Here is a 25,309-nt window from a genome sequence, read left to right as displayed (position 1 = left end):
TCATCAGTGAGGATTTTGTATCGTCTAATTAAGCTTGCAGATGACAAAAATTGGATGCCTGTATGCACTGAAACATCATTGGCAATACAATTATATACAGATAAACGAAGTACATTTTGTGATGTACCCTTACTGTTTTATCATTTCTCATTACTCACCATCCAGTGCCCACTAAAGTCACTGGAATGATTCTCACTGGCTTCACCGGGTTTGGATTAGGCCACTTTTCAGAAGTGCTGTGCCGAGTCTTCATTTATTCATTCTAATTTAAGGTTTTGCATGCCAGTAATACATTTTAACGTTTTTAGAAGGTCTCTTTCTATAAGTCTATAATATATAACTAAACTATTGTTGTATGTAAAGTAAATAAGGTTTTTAAAATGTTTAAGAAGCTTCATTTAAAATTTAATTAAAATGCAGCGCCCCACCCCCCAGACTGGTGGCCAGGACCTAGGCAGTGTGCTTTGGCACACGTGTCATAGGTTGCCTACCCCTGGAATAGGCCATTAACTCACTAATTCTCCAAACGTGATCCTTTGCAGTGGGCTTCCTGGGCATTCGTGGGAATTAGTGAGGTACAAGTGCTGGAACATTTTGCTCATACTTTTGTTTTTGTGAAGTATTCTGAACAGTATTTTCAGTCTTTGGGGACTCTTGTCCAGTTGCCTTCCTCCAATAGCCCATACCTACTGATTCTTGGTTGTAGCTTTCCTACAAGCCTGAGGCCTCAGTCATATTGGGGCACTAAACCAGTGTTGGATGAACCTGGTTTAAAAAATATGGTAAACAAGCTTTTCTATGTCAACACTTGCTCTTGTCAACTTTACTGGAATCAAAACTGGGCCTCTTATCTAGAAAACAGCTTTAGAAAACAGATGCATCTGGGTTTGCTATCAAATTGGTTTCCTTTAGTTTGAAATCACATCTGTTGGGTGGAAGTTGGGAAAGTACATCTCAACTAATTTTCAGAGAGAAACCGAGAAGAATTGGTCCGTTATAGAGGATGGAGATTTAGCATTTGATTAATATTGCAACAGAAAACAGGAGAGAAAAACCATTACTTTCTTTGTGAGTTAGAACAATGTTGGGAAAAGAATCCCAGATGATAAATATTCCATTTCCTAGCCTATTCAGTGTAGAATTGTACCTAAATCAGCAGCCTCCATTGACAGTGGAAGGTTATTATCACAATTAGCCTCAAAGGGTAGTGTTTGAGTCTTTGTTTCACTGCCCTATTGGTGACCCAATATCAAGTACTAAATGAAATGGAATCCAAGTATATAGAACTTTCATGCCAGCAAAAGGTTGTGCGTGGTCTGATGCTTGTAAAATCACAGTTTGAATGCTGGCATACACTGCGGGGCTGAAACAAATACATCAACCAACCCAGCTGAGTCAGCCGTCAGTGTAGCAGTGGGGCAGCGTATGACACAGGCAAAGCAGTTGACAGACAGGGATCCACATTCAGGACTGCTGAAGTGATGTCATTATCCTGTCACTGATGTACACAAGTATGATATCAGAAATGGCTAATGTCTATCATTTTAAATGTTTATCAAATACTTTTTTTTTTTTGGATGTATGGTTGAGCCAGTGGATGCAAATACTGGAAAACTCCTTGTCAAGGAGAAACTGTGATTAGAACAACAGCTTCCACTGACACTTAAAAAATAACTGCAAATCTGTTTAACTTATCTGAGTCATTCCCTCAACAGTGTGCTTCTTGGGAATACAGACTTTCATATCATTATTTTGTTTCCCTTAAAGGTATGCTTTTAATGTTTTAATATGTGGAAGAACAGGCCTACCCAACTGTGCTTATGGCTTTTTAACACAAACAATTTACAAATGCAGTGAAGCAGATAATAGGACATATGATACTGAATTTGTAAACCCATGCTGATGACACCGCTGTTGCATAAACATTCCTAGAAGCAGGACTACTACATAAGCAACATATTGTTCACTACTTCACAGGTGGCCAACCAGCCCAGTGGTTAGTCCCCAGTTGTGCCCTGAACACAAATCAGAAGAATTCTGTTCTAGAAGAATAAGTCTTTCATAGCTGGAGCTATAGACACTGGGGGAGGGAAACTAAATGAAGAGCAAGGCGCATCTTAGATGCAGAACAAGCATGATGATCTCAAGTTCCCATTTAGACTCTAAATCCATCAACCCTTTACTAGAAGACAAAATTATGTTAAAACTTTGATACACAATCATAACTCTTAGCTTGGCTAAGTGCAATAAAGGATAAAAGCACCATTGTTCCTTTAATGTAAGAGAGACATCTGGAGAAATTTGCTATTGCAAATAATAATGTTGCTCTAAGAAGATCTGAACTACTCATGGTGAAGCTATTGACTGGAGGTGGGGGGGGGGGGAAAAGAGAGGAGAAATGATTTCTCTTTGTACCAGAAACTCTTCAGGAGGCTGTGATCAGGTTAGTATATGAACCACAGTTCAGGAGTAAATCTAAATCATACTCAGTTTTGTTCCTTTTGAATTACTCCATCCTTTGAAGCCTTGAGCTCTTTCTATGATAATTCCTTAACTGCCCTTCACATGCATTTTGCTGAATGAAAACTACCCTAGATTTTAAGCTGTCTGGTAGATTATTTTTTTTTAAGTTCTCTCCCTGATAAGCTCCAAATCTCCCAAATAAACAGGAAGGACTGAATTAGTTCTCTGAGGAATAAATGTTTAATTGACACTCTTTTTTCATCTGTCACCTGGCACTTCGAATGCAGAAGGTGGGGCCGCAAGGATTCTAAAAATTAATACTGGCCACTCCAGGCTTGTATTAAAGTCTCAAGATTACAGCTTCTCTCTGACCTTGGATGGGTAGATGCTGCCACCACCCAAATGCAAAAAAAAACCCTTTTTGGAACCCAGAAAGGTGTACTTGGGAATTACTTCAAGCCCTTTCACACACACCCTCCGGGGAAGAGCTGAGACAGAAACAAAGGAAATCAGCTGTTGCCACCAGTTAATTAAACAACATGTACACAAACCTCTTAGGACACAAAAAAACTGATCCTGTTCTTAAAAAAGGTAAATTTTATTAAAAACAAAGAGAAAGAAAATACATCTGGAACTTAGGCTTTTTGCTAGATCTTTAAAAAAAACAACAACTACAAAACTTAAGCATCAAGATAGCTCTCTTGAGGTTCACCTTAAAGGTTACAAGCAAAACAAACACATTTGGGGGTTAGCACAGAGGAGTCCACAAGCCAATAAGAAATAAAAGAAAAAAACCTAATTTTGACTTCCTAGATATTCCCTGATCTACTTACATATATGGGGTTTCAGATAAGTAGGTTCAAGGTATGATTTGATGATTTGTCATACCTGGTTTTAAAGCTTTTTACAGCATTGTCCCAGCCCTGTCTCTGCTCTGTCCCCTCTCTCCGGAGAACAGACAGACAGATAAAGGGAAAAGTCCCCCCCCGCAGTTTTAAAAAGTTCTAGCTTTCCCATTGGCTGTTTTGGTCAGGTGCCCACTCCCTTCCTTTTACCTGTGCATCGCAGTCAGACTTTTTAATCCTTTACAGGTAAAGCAAATAGAGAACAGCTACCAAGGGATTTTATAGCTAACTGGCTGGCTGGGTGTCCATAAAAGGGAGTTACCCCCCTTTCATTTATCAAATCATCTATAAAGGTAACACGATTATGGCAAGGAATAACTCATGTAATAAATCTTTCTGTTCAGTATAATCATTCAACAGCAACCATCACTGTAGTAGGATAGAGATAGACTATTATCATAAATCTTTGAGTTTGATCTTTCAAGGAGATTTGATTACCTTTTTCCCAGACCCCACTTCAGCCCTCTTGAAACACACACCAAGCCAAATTATACCTGTGGTTACATAAGTGCATGCCCAGCTGAAGCCAGTGGGAATTGTGCACACACAGTGAAGGGTAGAAAGTGAGCCACAGATTTTCAGTCAATAGCAGCTCCAAGTGATGGGTTTGAGTTAGGGTTGTCAAGCGATTAAAAAAATTAATTGTGATTAATCACACTATTAAACAATAACAGAATACCATTTATTTAAATAATTTTGGAAGTTTTTCTACATTTTCAAATATATTGATTTCAGTTACAACACAGAATACAAAGTGTACAGTGCTCACTTTATATTTATTTTTATTACAAGTATTTGCACTGTAAAAAACAGAAGAAATAGTATTTTTCATACAAGTACTGTAGTGCAATCTCTTTATCATGAAAGTGCAACTTACGAATGTAGGTTTTTTTGTTACGTAACTGCACTCCAAAACAAAACAATGTAAAACTTTGGAGCTTACAAGTCCACTCAGTCCTACTTCTTGTTTAGCCAATCTCTAAGAGAAACAAGTTTGTTTAAATTTACGGGAGATAATGCTGCCCGCTTCTTAATTACAATGTCACCTGAAAGTGAGAACAGGCTGTCACATGGCACTGTTGTAGCTGGCATCGCAAGATATTTACAGCTAGATGCGCTAAAGATTCATATACCTCTTCATGCTTCAGCCATCAGATGACATGCTTCCATGCTGATGACGATCGTTTAAAAAAAAAAAGCGTTAATTAAATTTCTGACTGAACTCCTTGGGGAGAAATTGTATGTCTCCTGCTCTGTTTTCCCGCATTCTGCCATATATTTCATGTTATAGCAGTCTCGGATGATGACCCAGCACATGTTGTTCATTTTAAGAACACTTTCACTGCAGATGTGACAAAACGCAAAGAAGGTACTAATGTGAGATTTCTAAAAATAACTACAGCACCCGACCCAAGGCTTAAGAATCTGAAGTGCCTTCCAAAATCTGAGAGGGATGAGGTGTGGAGCATGCTTTCAGAAGTCTTAAAAGAGCAACACTCGGATGCAGAAACTACAGAACCCAAGCCACCAAAATAGAAAATCAGCCTTCTGGTGGCAGTATCTGATTCAGATGATGAAAATGAACATGCGTCAGTCCACACTGCTTTGGATCGTTATCGAGGAGAACTCGTCATCAGCATGTCCTCTGGAATGGGTTGAAGCGTCAAGGGATATATGAATCTTTAGCGTATCTGCAATGTATATATCTTGCGACGCCGGCTACAACAGTGCCATGCAAATACCTGTTCTCACTTTCAGGTGACATTGTAATTAAGAAGTGGGCAGTATTATCTTCTGCAAATGTAAACAAACTTGTTTGTCTGAGCGACTGGCTGAATAAGAAGTAGAACTGATTGGACTTGTAGGCTCTAAAGATTTACATTGTTTTGTTTTTGAGTGCAGTTATGTAACAAAAAAAACCTACATTCATAAGTTGCACTTTCATGATAAAGAGGCTGCACTACAGTACAGTGTAAATATTTGTAATAAAAAATAAATATAACGTGAGCACTGTACACTTTGTATTCTGTGTTTAAATTGAAATCAATATATTTGAAAATGTAGAAAAACATCCAAAAATATTTAATAAATTTCAATTGGTATTCTATTGTTTAACAGTGTGATTAATCATGATTATTTTTTTAATCGCGATTGATTTTTTTTTAGTTAATCGTGTGAGTTAACTGCGATTAATCAACAGCCCTAGTTTGAGTATTTCCTTTCTTTATCCAGCCAAATGACATGTGAAACGAGGAAGATATTCTCACATAGTCAAGAAACCAAGGAAATCGACTTTTTTATTTCTATAGTAAGCCAAAGGACAGGAGATGCTTAAGGCATAACTCATGACGGAGAATTGATTTATAATCTATTTTCTCTTCATATGAGCTTTATTGACACTCATGCATTTGGAGCAGGGCTGGCCTTTGGAGTAGGACCCATGCTGATCTCATCTTTCATTTAAAATAAGAAGGATGAATCACAATCTGAGGACAAAGAAAAAGCAGGCACCATGCGGGGTTTAGATTTGGATATTTAATAGGGGTGTTCAGATGCAAAAATTTGGATCCACCCATCACAGATAAAAACAGTGGCCAGCCACAAAATTTGGACCTGGATCCAGGGTTGGATTCCAAACCTTCAATGTTTTATACCTAAGCGTTTGGTTAGAAGTTTTTTTTCATAATAGGATTCCAAGGCATGTGCAAATGTACCCTATTTGGACAAATTCACCATCACACACCACACTGATCCCATTGTCTGAGACCACAGAGTCAGGGAAGAGCGGAATCTGGCCAACCACTCATCTTTTGCCTCCCTCGGCTTGTGCAACGTATTTCATGCAGAACATGATGTTTGGAAACAGCACATGCAAAGCTGCCATGGAAGTCTAGCCAAAGGATTAAGGGAGATTTGTGCAGTGCTGGAGGGAGATTGTACAGGCTGGCAGGAAGATCTGAATGCACAAGAATGCTGCACAACTACAAATTGCCAGTGCGCCAATACTCTGTCCGACAACATCCAGAGTAGAAGTCACTCACCTATCAGGGAAGTGTTCACATATTAAAGAGAACAAGGAATGCACCCATGATCTGAGCCCAGCTCCTCCACTTGGGCTGTGTGTCTGAGCAGTGAAAGGACAGGAACAGAACAGTAACACACCAGCTGAGTGAACAGGGAGCAGGAAGAGCTGGTGGAACATTAGAGGCGGAACAGGGAAGTAAACTAGTCCAAATGTGGGATACTCCTTCTTCAGGTGGGAGGCTTGGCAGGTGTGTATATGCAGCATGAAGTCCTGCTGCTGCGCCAGGACTAAGCCATCTCCTTCTGCCTTTTTCTGACCCAGTGGGTGATGACACATATAGTGTCCACGCTCTGACAACTGTTCCTCATGTGTATTGTAACTCTGAGTGGAGTTTCTCTCTCTCTCTCTCTCACACACACACATGTCAAATGAGTGCTAGTACCAGCTTGGAATGAAACAAGAGGCCAGTGAGGTACAGACAATGTAACTGGGCAATTAAAGTAGGGGCAACTCAGATCGTAGCATCACTCTACAGCAAATAGTACAAGCAGCAGGATCAAAAGAGGAGGCAGAGATGAGAAAGCAAATGCAAAATTTCATTCATACACACTCCAGTAGCAGCAGCAGATACAGACCAGACAGATCCCCATCCCCACGTAGGATGCCATCGATGTTAAGGAAGCATCAGAGTCTGAGCTGTGCAAGGAAGCCAAAGGACTGCAGACAAGCTAATCTGAATGTGACTAAATAATGCATGAAGTACAGTTAGAGACACCCTTCTCCCTCACCCTCTACCCACTACTGTCCCCAAGAAGAATCCCACTGCTAATGAAACCATTAAAGTACTGGATCCATGTATGGCACACAGGCACAGGACCTGTATTAATAGCTTATTACTTAACTCTTTGCCCTTATACAGATTTTTTTCCATCCATGGATCTCAAAGCGCTTTACAAAGGTAGGTATTATCTCGGTTTTACAGATAGAGAAACTGAGGCACAGAGCAGTTACATTACTTGCCTGACATGGCACAGCAACTTAGTGACATAGTCATGAGTGGAACACAGGTCTCCTGCCTGCCAGCATCATGCTCCATTCATTAGACAACAACTGTCTGTTATGGGGTCAGTGTGTGGTGCTACCTTTCAACTGCAATGACTCCCTTGATTGTTATTTCTTGTAAGTGTATTCACTTTATTTCCTTCCCTTTCCCCCGTTCTGAAAGCAGGATGTTCCATGAAGGGACAACTAGTATGTGTGAACAAGGGAATGAATAACACATGCACACAGGAGCACCTGGAGAGAGAAGCAGCAAAATCTTAACTACTACAAGGTAAAGTGAGAGAGACAGAGAGCTGAAGAGAGACAGAACGAATTATGACTTTTGGGATGCTGTGCCAATAGTATATTCTAATGAGAGGATGATGTACATTCCCATATACTTACTGATTTCTACTGTTTGTGTAAAATCAACCTTGCTTATTGTCATCTTCTGACACTACACATGGTGTAGTTTTGTACAGTAGAGAAAATACTAACACAGAATTAAAAAGAGTGATGACATTTCGTGTGTCTAAGCCAGGGCCATGTGGTCTTTTATTAGGAAATTAAGTTCAGTCAAATATGCAAACACATAGTAACTGTACTTTTAGGGTAGCTGGCATTTGCCCTCACTGAGTGAAGTTCTCTCAGACAAGCAAACTAAACGGTTACCACGGAATACCCTGATAAGCGAACAGCTCCATGTCCCACAATTAAATGATTTTTTTTCTGCTCATTCATTGCTCCCATAGAGGCTCTTGCTAATATTTTAAAGAATGCAAAGCCTCTTAAAAATTAATGTTTTTCTCAGCTTTTGTTTTTTGATGAGTGACAAGTGCCAGGATTTTCCTGTCTCAATTAAAGTTAATGATAGCAAAATGATTGAACGATGGCATTTTTACCTGCATATATTTTACTTTGGGTTTTTCCATCAATAAACACATCATTTTCAACCTCTCCCTGATTATAACTGTGACGGGTTGGATCACAGAAACCCTCTTGGGAGCTGCCACCTGATGTGACAAGACTACTTCTACTCCTGCTTTCCCTGCCAGCTTGGGACCCCAGCACCCTGTCTTGCTGAGCCAGACACGCCCGTCTGCTCTAACACAGACCCAGGGTCTGAATTACTTGCTCCAAAGCTGCAGGTTTACCTGAAAACAGCTAACAGAAGTGTTCCTGCCTTTAACACTCAGATGCCCAACTCCCAACGGGGTCTAAACCCAACTAAATCCGTTTTACCCTGTATAAAGCTTATAGAGAGATATGCACAGTTGTTTGCTCCCCCAGGTATTATTAATTCAGAATATGTATTAAGTAAAAAGTGATTTTATTAAATACGAACATAGGATTTAAGTGGTTCCAAGTAGTAACAGACAGAACAAAGTAAGTTACCAAGCAAAATAAACTAAAACGCGCAAATCTATGTCTAATCAAACTGAATACAGATAATCTCACCCTTAGAGATGCTTCAGTAGTTTTTTCCTCAGACTGGACACCTTCCAGGCCTGGGCACAATTCCTTCCCCGGGTACAGCTCTTGTTCCAGCTCAGGTGGTAGCTAGGGGATTCTTCAAGATGGCTCCTGTCCTTTTGTTCTCTCACCCCTTTATATATCTTTTGCATAAGGCAGGAATCCTTTGTCCCTCCCTGGGTTCCCACCCCCTCCTTCTCAATGGAAAGACACCTGGTTAAAGATGGATTCCAGTTCAGGTGACATGATCACATGTCACTGCAAGACTTCATTGCCCACTTGCCAGCACACCGGTAACAGGAAGACTTACAGGTAAACACACCCATCTGTAGACAATTGTCCTGGTTAATGGGAGTCATCAAGATTCCAAACCACCATTAATGGCCCACACTTTGCATAATTACAATAGGCCCTCAGAGTTATATTTCATATTTCTAGTTTCAGATACAAGAGTGGTACATTTATACAAATAGGATGATCATACTCAGTAGATTATAAGCTTTGTAATGATACCTTACAAGAGACCTTTTGCATGAAGCATATTCCAGTTACATTATATTCACTTATTAGCATATTTTTATAAAACCATATAGACTGCAACATCACAATAACAGACATTTAATGTGAGGAATTCATTCATGATTTGCTTCTAGGAAACATATGGCTCATTGATTAGAAAGTTTAAAGTTAAATGGACTCTTCAATTAAAATAATGACTCACTTATTTACTCCCCCTGCAAGAGAAGCCACTACTTTACCTATGTTTACTTACCCAGAATTCCTAATGCAATGTAACCCAGAATGACGACTATGAAGATTACACAGCACAGAACATCCGTACAGTGCCTAAAGACAGAAGGGAACATTTTGAAGAATTAGAAAGGTGTCGAAAATAACTCCTCCTTTGTAAATGATTGATTCATACATTATAAGATCAGACGTGACCACAGACATCATATAGTCTAACCTCCTGAATTACACCAGCCACAGGACTTTCCTTAATTAATTTCTTTTTCAATTATACCATACCTTTTAGAAAAACATCCAACCTTGATTTAAAAATTGTCAACGATTGAGAATCCGCCTCGACCCAACATAAGTTTTAACAATGGTTATTTACCCTCATCATTAAAAATCTGTGCCTTATTTCTAGTCTGAACTTATCTGGCTTCCACTTCTCCTTCATAAATTTATATTCACAAGTCCTTGCTTTAGATGACTACTAAACAACAATAACTCTAGAAGTGGGCTAACAACAGGGGCGGCTCTATGTTTTTTCCTCTCCAAGCACGGCAGTCAGGCGGTCTTCGGCAGCACGCCTGCAGGTGGTCCACTGGTCATGTGGATTCAGCAGCATTTCTGCAGGTGATCTGCCGGTCTTGTGCCTTCGGCGTACCCGTCACTGAATTGCCGCCGAAGCCGCAGGACCGGCGGACCTCCCACAGGTGCGCCGCCGAAGGCTGCCTGACTGCCGCACTCACAGTGACCGTCCGTTCATCCCCCGCTTGCTCCGCTGGTGCCTGGAGCCACCCCTGGCTAAGGAGTGTTTCTAGTTAAAAAGAAAGTAAAGGATTGCCTTACCAAACTAAACCACCTCCAATCCAGCCTAGCAGTCTAAACAAGCAGACGTGAATAAATGTCCCAATGGCTACCAGTTGGTGTAAATTGGCATAGTTCCACTGAAGCCAATGCTGGTCAAGGCCAAGCTGAGGATCTGACCCTTAAAGTCAGTCTGTTTAAAATTAAAACCATTTTTTTTCAAGCACAAGAGGCGTTACTCCTCAATCAGAGGTTTAGACATGGTGAGTTTCAAGTTTCAAACATCTATTTTTGCCATAGCCCCATCTAAAAAGGATCAATTAAAGTTTCTTTTTTAAAGTGGATAAAGTGTGTGAGTGTGTAGGGAGGATCCACTGTGAAACATAGGTGCTGGAACTAGGGGTGCTGAGGGTACACCCCTTGACTTGAAGTGGTTTCCATTATATACAAGGCTTACAGTTTGGTTCAATGGCTCTCAGCACCCTCACTATACAAATTGTTCCAGCATCCCTGCCCTGAAATCCCCAAAATGGCTGAAGAGATCTTGCTAGAGTTTTTATTAAAAGTCCCATCATTCAGCTGCAATCAGCATGACAGATATAATGAAGAAAGCGCAGAAATACTGTCCTTAAAAATTAAGAATGAAGAATTAGACATAAGGGCTTATAGCTCTCAGATTCTTCTGGCCAAAGTGATCCCCACTAGAGAGGCCAATCTGAGAGATATGAAGGATAGGCATAGGCGGCAGGTTTGTATAATTTTTGGTGGGGCCCAAAATGGTGGTGCTCCCCCGCTCCCGCCCTGTAAGCCGATATAAAATGAAGCTACAACGCGTCAGCGCCACAAGATTACAAGGGTCAATTAAAAGTGGAAAGTCAGAAGCAGCACTTGCCTACTTCAATATACAGTATTATATTTTGTTGCACCTGTTGTGATGAAGTGGGAATGTTCTTAATATTTTCTCTGAATACTGTGTGGGTGCCTCAGTTTCCCCTGCAAGATGCCAACTGAAGTTGTTGGGGACAAAGAGATCAGGTGGCCTCCTTGTCCGGAAGAGACACAGAGGCCAGAGGAGGGAGTGTCAGTTTGGAGCTGGCTGGGGAAATGGGGAGAGACTCAGAACTTGGTTCTGGGCTCCCCACCCCGCAAGATGGACCTGACAGAGGGGTTCTGTTTTCTGTACCAACAAGCTCTGTTTAAACTGTGTTCCCGTCATCTAATAAACCTTCTGTTTTACTGTCTGGCTGAGAGTCACATCTGATTGTGGAATTGGGGTGCAGGGACCTCTGGCTGCCCCAGGACCCCGCCTGGGCGGACTCACTGCGAAAAGTGCATGGTGTGGAAGGGCATGCTGAATGCTCTGAGGTCAGACCCAGGAAGGTGTAAGCTTCTTGCCCTGGAGACAGTCTGCTCAGAGAGGAGGCTCCCCCAGAGTCCTGACTGGCTTTGAAGGAGTGGTTCCAGAGCATCCCAGCATCCTCTTCCACCCCATGCACTTCCCAGAAGTCCGCAAAGGCACTAACACTCCCTCCTCTGGCCTTTGTCAAGAAGGCTAACAGCATTTTGGGCTGTATAAGTAGGGGCATTGCCAGCAGATCGAGGGACATGATCATTCTCCTCTATTCAACATTGTTGAGGCCTCATCTAGAGTACTACGTGCAGTTTTGGGCCCCACATTGCAAGAAGGATGTGGAAAAATTGGAAAATCCAGTGGAGGGCAACAAAAATGATTAGGGGGCTGGAGCACATGACTTCTGAGGAGAGGCTGAGGGAACTGGGATGGTTTAGTCTGCAGAAGAGAAGAATGAGGGAGGATTTGATAGCTGCTTTCAACTACCTGATAGGGGGTTACAAAGAGGATGGATCTAGACTGTTCTCAGTGGTAGCAGAGGACAGAACAAGGAGTAATGGTCTCAAGTTGCAGTGGGGGAGGTTTAGGTTGGATATTAAGAAAAACTTTTTCACTAGGAGGGTGGTGAAACACTGGAATGGGTTACTGGAATGGGTTACCTAGGGAGGTGGTGGAATCTCCTTCCTTAGAGGTTTTTAAGGCCCGGCTTGACAAAGCCGTGGCTGGGATGATTTAGTTGGGAATTGGTCCTGCTTTGAGCATGAGGTTGGACTAGATGACCTCCTGAGGCCCCTTCCAACCCTGATATTCTATGATACTCTAAACTGACCACCAAATTTAAGTTGCACGTTTTTCCCGTCAGGTGAGGACTCTGGGGCAGGGCTGGGGATAAGGAACTTGGGGTGCAGACAGGCTGCCCCAAGGCTAGGGCCAAAGAGGACTCCCCTCCACCCTTCCTGGCAGCAGCAAGCTCCAGGGGAGGGACCCCTCCTCTCCCCCGCAGTTCACTGCACATGCTCCTAGGTCCCTCTCAGGTCCAGAAAGCCCACTCGCCTCCCCTATGGTGGGTACTGAGGGGGGAGGTTGCCATCACGTGTGGCCTCCCCTGCTGCCACTGGGGATGGGGCTGCCCCTTGCCCAGCATGGTGCAGGAGTGGGGACTGCAGGGTGGTAGCTGGGGAGGGGCACAGTATCACAAAATTCACCTAAGCCCCAGCTGCACAGGTCTAGGAAGCTCCCCTCCCCAGTGGTGTAGCCAGGTTCTAACGTCAGGGGGAGCAAACACGTAAAAAAAGATGCCAGCCAACATATCCAATTACTAATCAGGTAGTTCTATAACAGGCTGCCCTGGACCCCATCACCCCCTGAAGCACAAGGTAGGGGTAGGCACCACCATGTTGTGCAACAAACACTTGACAAAATTACTGGACTTAGTGATGGACAATGTGGGCAGGTGGGTATTATGTCATTCAATCATTCAACCCATAAAATTGCACACATTTTGCCTCAGTGAAATTAAATATCCAGAGAATTACTGGGCCTGTGATGATGACCAGGGCTTGCTCACCTGTGGCTCCCGCTCCCTGTGCTGTGGAGGCACAGCCAGGCAGGTCTGCATCTGTAAGCAGGCACCCTGCCTCAGGTGCAGCTCCCGTGGGCCCTGATAGCCAATAGACTGGGAGCCTCCCGGCCAATGGAATGGGCTGGGCTGGGGGGCGGAAGGCAAAGGGGGAGATTGTAGGGAGCTTTGGAGGAGGGGAGGCAGTGGGGGAGGGGAGTGGGCTGGCACAAAGGGGAGGGCTCTCTGGAGAGGAGTGACAGGGGCACAGAGGTCATTGGGAGTCTCTCGAGGGGGCAGAGGGTTGTGTGGGTCTCTGTGGGGCAGGGGGCTGTGATGGGCAGAGCCAGCTGCAACCTGGGTCTGCTCTGCGGTGGGTGTTGCTATAGTCCCCTCAGGAAGCTCCCCCCATCCTGTGTATTTTATACCAGCCCCGGGGTGCCCATTGCTGCTCCTTTCCCCGCCCACGGCTCCATCTGTCTGTCCCCACATCTCCCCTGGCTGTGTCCGTCTGTCTGTCCCACAACTCCCCTGGCTGTGTCCTTGTGTCGGTCTGTCCCACAACCCCCAGCTGTGGGTGTCTGGCTGCCCCCACCACCCCCAGCTGTGTGTGTCTGTCCCCCTTCCCCCCCGCTGTGTGTGTCTGTCCCAACCTCCCAGCTGTGTCCGTCTGTCTGTCCCCACAACCTCCCAGCTGTGTCCGTCTGTCTGTCCTCACTACCCCCCTGGCTGTGTCCTGGTGTGTGTCTGTCCCACAACCCCGGCTGTGTCTGTCTGTCTGTCTGTCTCCCCGCTGTGTGTGTCTGTCCCACCACCCCTGGCTGTGTCTGGCTGTCTGTCCCCACCACCCCGACTGTGTCTGTCTGTCCCCACCACCCCGGCTGTGTGTGTCTGTCCCACAACCCCTGGCTGTGTCCTTATGTCTGTCTGTCCCACAACCCCCCAGCGGTGTTCGTGTGTCTGGCTGCCCCCACCACCCCCGGCTGTGTCTGTCTGTCCCACAACCCCCTGGCTGTGTCTGTTTGTCCCCACCAAACCCCCCTCCCCGGCTGTGTCTCTGGCTCAGGCTGCCCCCACAGCTCACCGGCTGAGTCTGTCTGACAGGCACAGACCCTGCTGCTGCTCGGCTCAGGGCTCAGACGCTGCCGGTGGCTCGCTCCCCCTCCCTGCTGTGGAGGCGTGGCCAGGCAGCTCCGGCACCGCCCCCGGCAGCTCCCATTGGCTGGGGTTCCCGGCCAATGGGCTGTGAGCCAAGTCGCTGCTGGGGCCTCTGCCGGGAGCTGCTGCTGCAGTGAGAGCGCCCGGCATGGCAGCGCGGGGACCCCCCAAAGCACAGGGCCTGGGGCCCAAACATTGCTGGAGCTGGGCCCACCTTTAGGATTATTGGTGGGGCCTGGGCTCCACGGGCCCATAGAACTCGCCGCCCATGAGGATAGGGGACACTTAGTTATGGGTTTGAAAGGAGAGGGTGAAGAGTAGATCCAGATCCCAGTGATTGGGAAGAGGGGAAAAGATTACACAACTTTTAAACAATTGCAAAACTTGGAGAGACATTTCTAGATGTGAAAAAGAAACTAAGCATGAATGACTCATGTGCCTTTCCATAGAGAAACAAACAATCTCAGCACTAGGTTCCAGGTCTGTGTGACTATCGGGATGTGCTGAGGCAATCTAATGAATGAGAGTTTGTTAAACTGAAAGAACTGACAATGGAGCTCCGCTTGTTCTTTAAGCCAGAGAGGTCTCAACCTTTTTCCTTCAGCCCCCCCCTCCCCCACCCAACATGCTATAAAAATTCCACAGCCCACCCATGTCCACAACAACTGTTTTTCAGTAGATTAAAAGCCAGAGCCAGTGTTACGGGGTAGCAAGCGGAGCAATTGCCCAGGGCTTTATGCCACAGGGAGCCCCACAATGGTAAATTGCTCAGGCTTCTGCTTCAGCCTAGAGAGAAGGGGCTTGGGCTCGGGATTCAGCTTTCTACTCTGGGCCCCAGTAAGTCTAATGCTGGCCCTGCTCTCTGGTTTATTTTGGCAGCCCCCCTGAAACCTGCTCATGGCCCCCCAGGGAGCCCTGGACCCCTGGTTAAGAACCACTGCTTTAACTTATTGTTTGCTGCAGTTGTCACACATGAAGATTTTCTCAAGTGCCCTGTAATGAGTGTCTGCCCAGAGAATAGATGACAGCACATTACAGTTCTGAGGAGAGCTTTAATCTAAAGTTTTAGATTTTATTTGGTATCACAAAATGGATAAATAATGAGTGGAAATGGGGTCACCTGCTTCCTTCGCTTAACACCAGCAGAAGCACTAAACCTTTTTAAATGTAAGGCTCACATCTGTTTCACACTAATTCTGATACTTTACTCAGGCTCAGTTTCTCACCCTCCAGAGTGACTGTTAAATGGTGCAGTGTTTAATAAAAGATAACTCAGGTAAAAATACTAATGGGAGGTGAACTAGGACATTGCAATACTTTAATTATAAGTCTCTTGTTGTCAGAACCCTCTTGTACACGTGGTATTTATGATTATGTATGACCAGAGCCCATACCCATTTGTGCCAGTTCATCCCTTAAAGTTTTGCAAGTGTCAAATATTTCTACCACCTCACACCATTTTCTGTTCTGGGTATAACACAGATTTTATAGTGCCGAGCACAACTGATCCTGGCCTCTGGGTGCTGCTATAATATAAATATTAAATAATTATAATAATTGCACCAAAACTATTTTGGGCATGGTTTGGAGAGTTTTAAAATAAATTTATTGGGACTATTTCTTGCACCCCTCTGCCTGTGCAGCCAGGTGCCTTGTTACCATGGGTAAAATCCTGGCTCCACTGAAATCAGTGGCAAAAGTCTTGCTGATTTTGTGGGGCCAGGATTTCACCTTAGAAATCCAAGGCTCAGCAGGAGAGAAAAATTAAAACAAATATATAAGATACCTCACCAAATGACCTAAAATAACTGTTCCACACGTACCATTTTACGCCTTTAAAGTCACTGGGAGTTTTCAAAACTGGAGCAAATGGAATGCTGGGAATCTCCCCTCCCCAAAAGGATTAGGCTCCCATTTCTAGCCCTGAAGGGTCACAAGATATTGGGATATTACATTTATTGCTGTAAGCAGGACTGAGCATTGCCTGTGCTGGGCTTTGAACTGGTTTTGTTTTGGAGCAGACATGCTCACATTTAGGGGGAATATAGAAACATTTTGATGGCAAATTGATTTTGCTGATGTATTTGTATTCAAGACAAGGAAACTGCAGGAAGCTTCTCAGGGGGTAAATAAATGCTAGGGGAGATGGATTAGTGGGCAGAGTGTTGAGGAGAGAGTGCATGATAAATATAATTTATTATATGGCCCCTGCACTCTTTCACATGGATATCACTGCCATGTTTTTATAATATACCTGTACATACACACAAAGATACCCACCATCCTCATGGGATACATGATGCAAAAATTATAAAAGGAAAAATATAACCATTTTTTCAACCCCCAAAAATGGAGTCCAAACCTTTTCCCAGCAGCAATGACTGCACGGACAACAGGATATTTTAACAGAGCATGATAATGCTGTATTTTTATAATGATTCATTTGTGTCTCGAACTAAAATGCACTGGACAATGTGAAAGTCATTGTGAAAGTATGGCTGTCTTTGAAATTTGCAATGTTCTTTTGCCTTTTCGCAGTTCAGTTGCACCCCAAGATCTTGCCCAAATTTTGTTGTTAGCCTAACTATTCTACTTGAACATTGCTGTCTCCATAGAAATAAATCACTGATAGACCCAAGAGATTCATTTTAGCCAGGTGAAGTAATAAAATAATCTCATTTGATAAGTGCACATTTCTGGCCCCCATGCCAGATTGTATTGCCTACTGTTGTCATTTTGTTTAGTTTATGGGTACTACTTTGCTTTCTACCACCTTTCAGAAATGGATTGGCTTACTCGCTTTGTTATATGTGGCAGCACAAAGTAAGAAAACACTTTGTTCCCGTGTCTTCATAGAGGTTACACAGTACATAGAAGATGTTAACAGAATTCAGATAAATAAATAATGACTATAAATACTGAGTATCAGAGATTGGAAGTACTTATTCACGGACAAACCATGCATTCCGTGGCTAATGATTCTTCTTGGGGACTACTTGCTTCTGCTGGCTTCATCCTCCAGTTCTACAGTTCATGACAACAGGTGTCAGAGTGGTAGCCATGTTAGTCTGTATCAGCAAAAACAACGAGGAGTCCTTGTGGCACCTTAGAGACTAACAAATTTAGGTGCCTCGGGGACTCTTCATTGTTTTTACAGTTCATAATGTCTCATGCGTGCAATTCTGTCCAAGATATTGCATTAGCAAGAAACCATTATTCTTAATATTAGAGTTGTACCAGTATTACGACAGCACTTACAGACTTGGATCTCTGGCCCTGTGCAAACATATAACTCAAAGACAGCCTCTGCCCCAGAGAGCTCACCATCCACATGTATGAATACAGACAATGGGAAATATCACTCCTTTGTGGACAAACCTGAAGCTGACCATTAAGGCATCTATGCTGCTCAGACCTCAGTGTTAATGGAGCTCTGCCTGAGTGCAGGGGTCTGCTCACACAGAATTCTCTGCAGGAATGAATCCTATGTTTTGAAATCACTCTAAGAAACCATGCTGAAGGAAAGAATTTGTCTGTTTTGTGGTCTATGAACAGAACTCAGGATCCCCTACTTGATTGTAGCCTTAACTGAGAGATCATCTCAGCTGGTATGGATCTGAATAGAGTGGCTGGTACTTTTATCAAACAGTGTGGCCAGACCAAAGGGCACTATTCAGCAAAGCTGAATAAACATTGGAGTTGGTGACAGATTCAGTGTGTTCAGGGATACTTCCTTTTGAGCATACGCTGCTACTATGGAGACTAGAAAGTTCGCAAGAAAGGTACTAATAAGGTTTTAATGCAAACGGCGCTTTGTTCATCTATCAGCCTAAACACTAGATTTTCTTAAGTTTTCTTCAGAGAATCTTTAATGAGAGGGGTTGAAATGAGCTGGCCCATGTTGTCTCACTGAGTTGTACTTCTTCCTGGTGGCTGAATATTGTGTGCCAGAGAGCTTTAATTTTAAAAAATTAAGTCTCTAGCATTTATGGCTGCGAAGGAAATCTGCAAAATGTGAACCAGAAGAAAGCCATGAAGTGATGTCTCTTGAGAGCCTGCAACAGGAGCTCTAAGAAAAGTAAAACTGCCCATTCATCTCAGTGGGGTATATAATATACTACAACAATATAGATCGCAGTGTGCTGCCAAAGATACAGGCACTGATTAGAATTCCATTAGCAATAAGAAATAATCTGTTTCTTGCCAGCACTCCTCTGCGTCAGACTCTTTCAGGTTATTGACTCTGAAGCCTGATAACAACGATGTTGACATTTAAATTGTCAACTGTTTCAGTACTGACCACAGTACCCAAGAAAGGAGTGAGATGATTCTATCAAGAAGATCAGCATAATCTACTGTGAGCAGCACCTCATTTTAGAGTCATGAGTGGGCAGAGTTTGTGTTGTGGGTGGAGCTCAGGAAATGACTAACACTTATGGTTTTTTCCTCAGCCTAAGGAAGATAGCCACAAGATCACTGAAAGTAAATATTTATATTGCATAAGCACCCATAAACTGCTAAGCATGTTCCAATCACAGCAGAAGACACAGGCTTTGCCCCAGTGAGTGCACAGTTTTAAAAAGTTCAAGTTTTCAGACCATCAGAAAGACAGGTTGAGATGTGGGAGCGAATGGACAACAGAGGTCAGGAGTAGCAAGGCTGATTTGAGAGTCATTGGTGTAAAGATGGTAGTTGAAGCTGTGTGAATGGACAAGATCATTTAGAGAAAGGGGGCAAAGATAGAAGGGGAGCAGACTAAGAACAGAACTCTGAGAACACCATCCTCCTCCCCCAAGATCTAGTGGGGAAAGAGGAAGGGGATGTGGATATCCAACGTAGAGTCAATGGTAACTATCACCTAAGTATCTAAGCAGCAACCACCCCCACAGATGTAGTGCTGTGTTTTATAAACTTCGCCGTGATTTATATCATATTCTTGGTAGTGGCAGAGTCAAGACAAAAAAATGTGTGGCTCTGGCCTGAAGCATTTCTTGACTGTCACCCTTGAAACTTTTATTAATCATGATTTTATGCTAATGCACACTTGTGTGACTTTTCCAATATAGGTCACTTCCTTCGTTGCTACGAACACTTCACACAAGTGAAAATACCTATTATACACCGTGACACTAAGCATCCCTCTATCCACACCCTACACACTATGGTAAAATCTTTGTACAAAATATGTCTTGTGAGGTATCATTTGAAAACTAGTAAGTCACTGATCATTAATATTCTTGTGTGTTGTACGAACACAATGGGTATACTGGAATTATAACTAAAATGTGTTCAAACCAAGAATTTAGAGAGACAAGGTGGGTGAGGTAATATCTTTCATTGGACCAACTTCTGTTGATGAGAGAGATGAGCTTACATAGCTCTTTTCAGATACTACCTCACCCACTTGTCATTCTCTGGGCTGCAATACCAAACTGCACACAAACCAGGTATTTGAGGGGGAGTTCTTAAACAGGTCTACCCTAAACCAAGGAATCTGTGTTTACCTCAATATACATATAAGCAGTAAACAGACTTATCAAGGTAACAAGAAGTGGAGGCAAACCTCACATTAACAAGTGGAGGAGAAGACAGCATGTTGTTTACACTAGTGTTTCTGAATTACCAGTCCATGGACTGGCTCCGGTCCCTGAGATCTCCCTGACACAGTTTACACCCAGCAGGAGAGAGCTACATCTGGGGTTTACTTTTTCAGAAGAATCCATTTCAAAGGCTTACTGGTCTATAAAAAGACAGGGATGCTGAACCTCAAGTGATAAGCAATTGAAACAACTGATTGTATACAATATTGCTGTATTATAAAAGTGTACAGAGTGAGGTCTTTTCTGAAAGCTAATGACACATGGGTGATTCATATAATTGTGAACTGTATATATTAACTTTATATAAGGCATTATGGATACTCACTGATATTAGGCTATATAGTCTTCCCATATAGGAGGGAATGTCCCAGCTATCTATCTGTCTCCTTTGTAAATTAAGCATGGTGGAATCAGAAACAATGGAAGCACCATTTACACAGAAATCATACAGGAGGATGGGAAGCCCACAAGAAGAGAAGAGCAGCATGAGGTCATCTTGCCTCTTGAAACCAGTTCTTTGAACTTGGAAGATATAAGCAAGGACAGAAGCCATTTTTGGCATGTCACTGCACAGACAATAGGCTAGAGCTCTTGCTAGCTGAGAAAGATGGGTCCTTCAACCAAGGTGGGTTGAAGTCTCTGGAATTGAACATAGGTGAGAAACTTGCTTAGGCAAAGGTTTTTCACCTAAGAAGAAAAGAAGCCAGTTCCTTGTACTTCTATGGAAAGGAGAAAGTCAGCCATGACTGGAAGAAGAATGACTGGTGAGTGAAACCATCTTGAACAAAGCCTGTATCTTGCTAGATTATGTTTTAGACTTTTAGTGTTTTCACTTTTATTTGCTAGTACCCCTTTCTAACTTTATTCCTTTTATTCGGCATGACTTAACCTATGTTTCATTTTACTATAAACCAACTCAGTGTGGTGTTTAAAGGGAGGGGTTATTTAGCCCTACTTAAGTTAATAAGCTGTCATGTATTTGTGTCTCTTTAGAGGAACAAACAAACCTTATTACTTCTCTGATCTGTTAACGAGAGGGCTGGACACTGCAGAGCACACCATTTTAGGGAAATTTGGGATTGGAAGTGTGTTGGGGTCACCCTGCAAATAGCAACCAAGGCTGGTAGAAGCCAAAGTGGGTCTGCAGAACAGCTGCTGGGGTCAGAGATGCTGAACCAGCACACAGACCATCAGGGTGTGACCTGCATGTAGGCTGGTTGTAAGCAGCCCAGGTTGGTAGCTACAAAACAGCAAAGCATTTTGAGGCACTCAAGATTACAGGGCGGGCAATGACACAACCCCTCAGCTGGTCTGGATTGGCCTCCAGAATGTGAAATACACTATTTAGGAAAATGCTGAACAGCTCTCTGTGGTTTTCACACTGTTTATTGAGTCTGTCTAAAAGATCCAGAAATAATCACTGTGCCAGCTCCTCAGCTGTTGTAAATCAATACAGCTCCACTGAAGTCAATGGAGAGACACTGATTTATGCCAGCTGAGGATCTTGCCCAAAGTTATTGTGGAAAGAAAGACTGAGGACTGAAATCAACCGTACCATTTCAGTCAAACACTCCCTGGATTAATCTACTAGCTGGAGTGTTATCCTGGGGACAGAGAGCTTTCAGCTTGTTTCAGTTAGGTTTTTTGACTCTGAGCACATCAGAAATACATGCTCAAGAGATATTCCTATATTTAAATTAGAGATAAAAAAGGAAACCAGACCCGTTGAATGGGAATGATTCCACCCATCTGTTTGGAAGATGATTTTCAATATTATTTTCAGTGCAATTTTGTATGTGTATATATGTACGATCGGATGTGTGTCTACACAGATAAATAAATGTATACAAAGGGTTAAGACCCGAAGCATTTGTATCTGTTCATGTTTTGCTACAAAATTAGTGTCTCTATTGTTAGCTTATTTTAAAATTATGGGTAAAATGTGATCCTTAATATTTTAAAGTCTATGCTTGCAGACGAAGTACATAATCATGCTGTTTTGCCTCAGTCTTCTAGTGTGTGTGAAATTTTAATGCTCAGTGGAGAGGAGAACTGAAAACGGTTGGCTAGAGCCAAGCATAGTGTGACCATGCTTTGTACAAGCTTCCTCCCACAGCTCTGCAAATGCACCCCTGTTCTAACCTGCAAGACCCCACTTATTCCATTAGGAAGCCCACTGTGCTTAAGTGCAGCATTTTGTATAATGTGGATAAACATCCATGAGAACTAAATAGGATGGGACCATGGAATTCATTTGACTTGTGACCTAATTTCTGGACTGAAATTTAAGTTTCCAGAGGGAGAGGCTGTGACACTGACACACCATGCAATCTTCTCGTCTATTGCTAACACTTGCTTTTATATTTTCTGAGAAGTTAAAAAAATTGGAGGCAATTCTAATAAAATATTGTAATCATCACAAGTCCAATGCCTCTCATTTCCCCATTTTATGTTCACGTCTGTGCTACTCATCAGCAGACTGAAATGGATTATGTCAAAAAACTCCATTTTCTCAGCAACTACCAGTATTAAATATTAAACATATCCCAAAAGATTAACATAGGGAGGCTGAACGCTGTATAAACCTTGTACAGCGCAAGTGCACACCAAACTAAGATTCATTTCTCAGCAGAGCCTGAGATTGAGCGGATATAAATTCTAACAAAACAGTAAGTTGTTGGATCTTATCAGAAGGTAATAACAAATTTCATATTCTGATGGTTAAATATTTTTACACAGACTAGTTCAGCCAAAAGATGTCTGAATATTAAACCCAATTCTGATAACTATCTTGTAGTGTAACATAATGTATATTAAAACAGGCATTTTAGTCTAGAGACATATTTTCTGTCTGAAGCTACAATAAAAACCATCACCAAACCTGCCTGTAAATCTAATCATCATGAAGGCCATTCACACATCATATGGTCCTAAATTTATTTTCTAGATGGTTACACAGATAAAGAGAAGAAAAAATTCCTGTCTATTTTATTAGTGCAGTCAGGTAAGTGGGATGCAGGAAGACAGTGTCTTGAGGTGACATCCTGGTTCCATTGAAGCTAATGGGAATTTTTCCATTGGCTTCAGTGGGGCCAGGATTTCACTCCAAATTCAAATCAGAGCCATAAGCATATTGAAATATAATTGATTCAGAACATCACTCCTGGGGACTATGATTTGTGTGTTAAGGAAAATGTCTGTGGCATTTTAATGGGATATATTTTTAGTCTCAGCCAGCTCCCCACAGGTGGATCTAGGGTGACCAGATAGCAAGTGTGAACAATAAGGATGGGGATGGGGAGTAATAGGTGCCTATATAAGAAAAAGCCCAAATATCAGGACTGTCCCTATAAAATCGGGATATCTGGTCACCCTAAGTGGATCAGAGGCGAGGACAGGAATGTTGTAGAGAGAAAGGACATTAATGAGCCCATTATTGGTGCCCACACTTCAAAGAGAACATTGGCATATTGGAAAAGGGTTCAGAAAAGAGCTACAGGAATGATTCAAATACCAGAGAAACATGCCTTGTAGTGAGAGATTTCAGAACGCAATCTATTTAGTTTATCCAAGAAAAGATAAGAAGTGAATTGAACGCAGCGTACAAGCACCCAAATGGGGACAAGATTTCTCATAGAAGGTAATGCTCCAATTTAGCAGAAAGAGGTGTAATGAGATCTGTTGAGTGGAACCTGAAGCTAGACAAATTCAGACTAGAAATAGGGCACACACAAAAAATTAACACTAAGGGTAGTTGAGTGTTGGAACAACTTACCTAGAGATGTGGTGGATTCTTCATCATTTGAAGTCATTAAGTCAAGACTGGAGATATTTTTAAGAGATATGCTATAGATCAAACAGAAGTTGCAGGCTTTATGCAGAAATTAAGGGGCAAGGTTCTATGGTTTGTGTTATGCAGAAGGTCAGACTACATGATCATAGTGGTCTTAAAATCTATCAGAGCAATCAGTGAAAAGGGGAGAAGACAGAAGGAAGCAAACTGAGTCTGAAAGTGAAATTTTATTTATTGATTGATTGATATGGGATTTATCGGTTACCTTTACTCAACAGCCACATATATAGGCACTACCCACTGCCAACTAAAATGTAACAAAAGGACAAAGCTGTCCCAGAGCCCTAAACACAGCACTCTGTAGCTTTCAACTGCTGTTTACAAATCCTTACTAAATTAGTAGTAAAAGAAGAAAGGAAATAAGACTAGTAAGAACATGCCTCTATGTGGCCACATGTAAAAAACATGTACTCTCATCCCGAATCTTTCCTGATGCAGTCTCTTCCTCCTTTAACTACCCAGCACAAGCATTTAAGGGTTTTGTTTTTAAACACTGACAAACATCAATAATGATATCTAGTTGCTTGTTTTCAGTTCTAGAACAGCTGCTCCAAAATAGGCTGTGGATTTAAGATTCTGATTGTCTCTTCATGGCTTGCCTTTTGCTTGGGGGGCAGGACCCTGTCAGGGTGCAGCTTGTGTGGGCCACTAAAAAAAAGATTGGCTTGAGTTTGTCATTTCAAAACAACATTTATTTGGAAATGTGGTCAAAATAAAAAACCTCTCACAAATAAGGGTGAAAAACACCAAAAAAGGTCAAATCACTGTTGACTCAAAATTATTTTTTGTGTTTTTCAATTTAATGAAAAACCTTGAAAAAAAGGGTTTCAGGTCGGATCAAACTGGATTTACTTTTTTTCTTTTTTGGCTCAGTCCCCAAATTTAGCTCTCATTTAAATCCAAGAAGGAATAGGAGTGGGTCAGGCCACCTGTCCTTGCAGAAGGTAGCAAAGGTAAAATTCTACTGCACAGAAGGCTCCATGCCAAGGTCTGAACCTTGCCTTTCTTCTATAGCATCTCAAAAGTGCTTTATAAGCGTTATGAAGTAGTCAAGTACTATTGTTCCTATCTCACATATGGGAAAATTGAGGCAGAGACAAGGACAGAACCCAGATTTTCTAGCAACTAGTCTTGTTTTTTAGTCATGAAACGACCCTTCTTAAGTATGTTTGAGATAAGTAAAGAAGGAACATAAAGAGTTCTGAAGAAAAGGAAATTACCATTTTCCTAAAGCATCGTGGTAGGGAAGGAAAGAAGAGTCCACGAAGAGACATTGTTATAGAGGAAATGAAATAAAATCACAACTAGTGGAATTTACTAGGGGATAGGCAGGATGAAAAAGA

The 25,309-nt window shown here is 42.5% G+C and overlaps 1 protein-coding gene across 4 annotated transcripts in view; it reads right to left on the bottom strand.

Moving 5' to 3' along the window:
• The window catches only part of SLC44A5 (solute carrier family 44 member 5), a 200,862-nt gene that overhangs the window by 53,421 nt on the left and 122,132 nt on the right, over positions 1-25,309 (bottom strand). For all 4 annotated transcript variants that reach the window (XM_039484187.1, XM_039484189.1, XM_039484190.1 and 1 more), the window contains exon 3: positions 9,680-9,753. In XM_039484187.1, the coding sequence (XP_039340121.1) occupies positions 9,680-9,753 (74 nt within the window). The remainder of the gene's footprint in view (positions 1-9,679; positions 9,754-25,309) is intronic.

Source organism: Mauremys reevesii, linkage group 8 (genome assembly GCF_016161935.1).
Source record: "Mauremys reevesii isolate NIE-2019 linkage group 8, ASM1616193v1, whole genome shotgun sequence".
Taxonomy (NCBI): domain Eukaryota; kingdom Metazoa; phylum Chordata; order Testudines; family Geoemydidae; genus Mauremys; species Mauremys reevesii.
The sequence above is the reverse complement of the archived record's forward strand: the minus strand, read 5'-3'. Positions and strand labels throughout refer to the sequence as shown.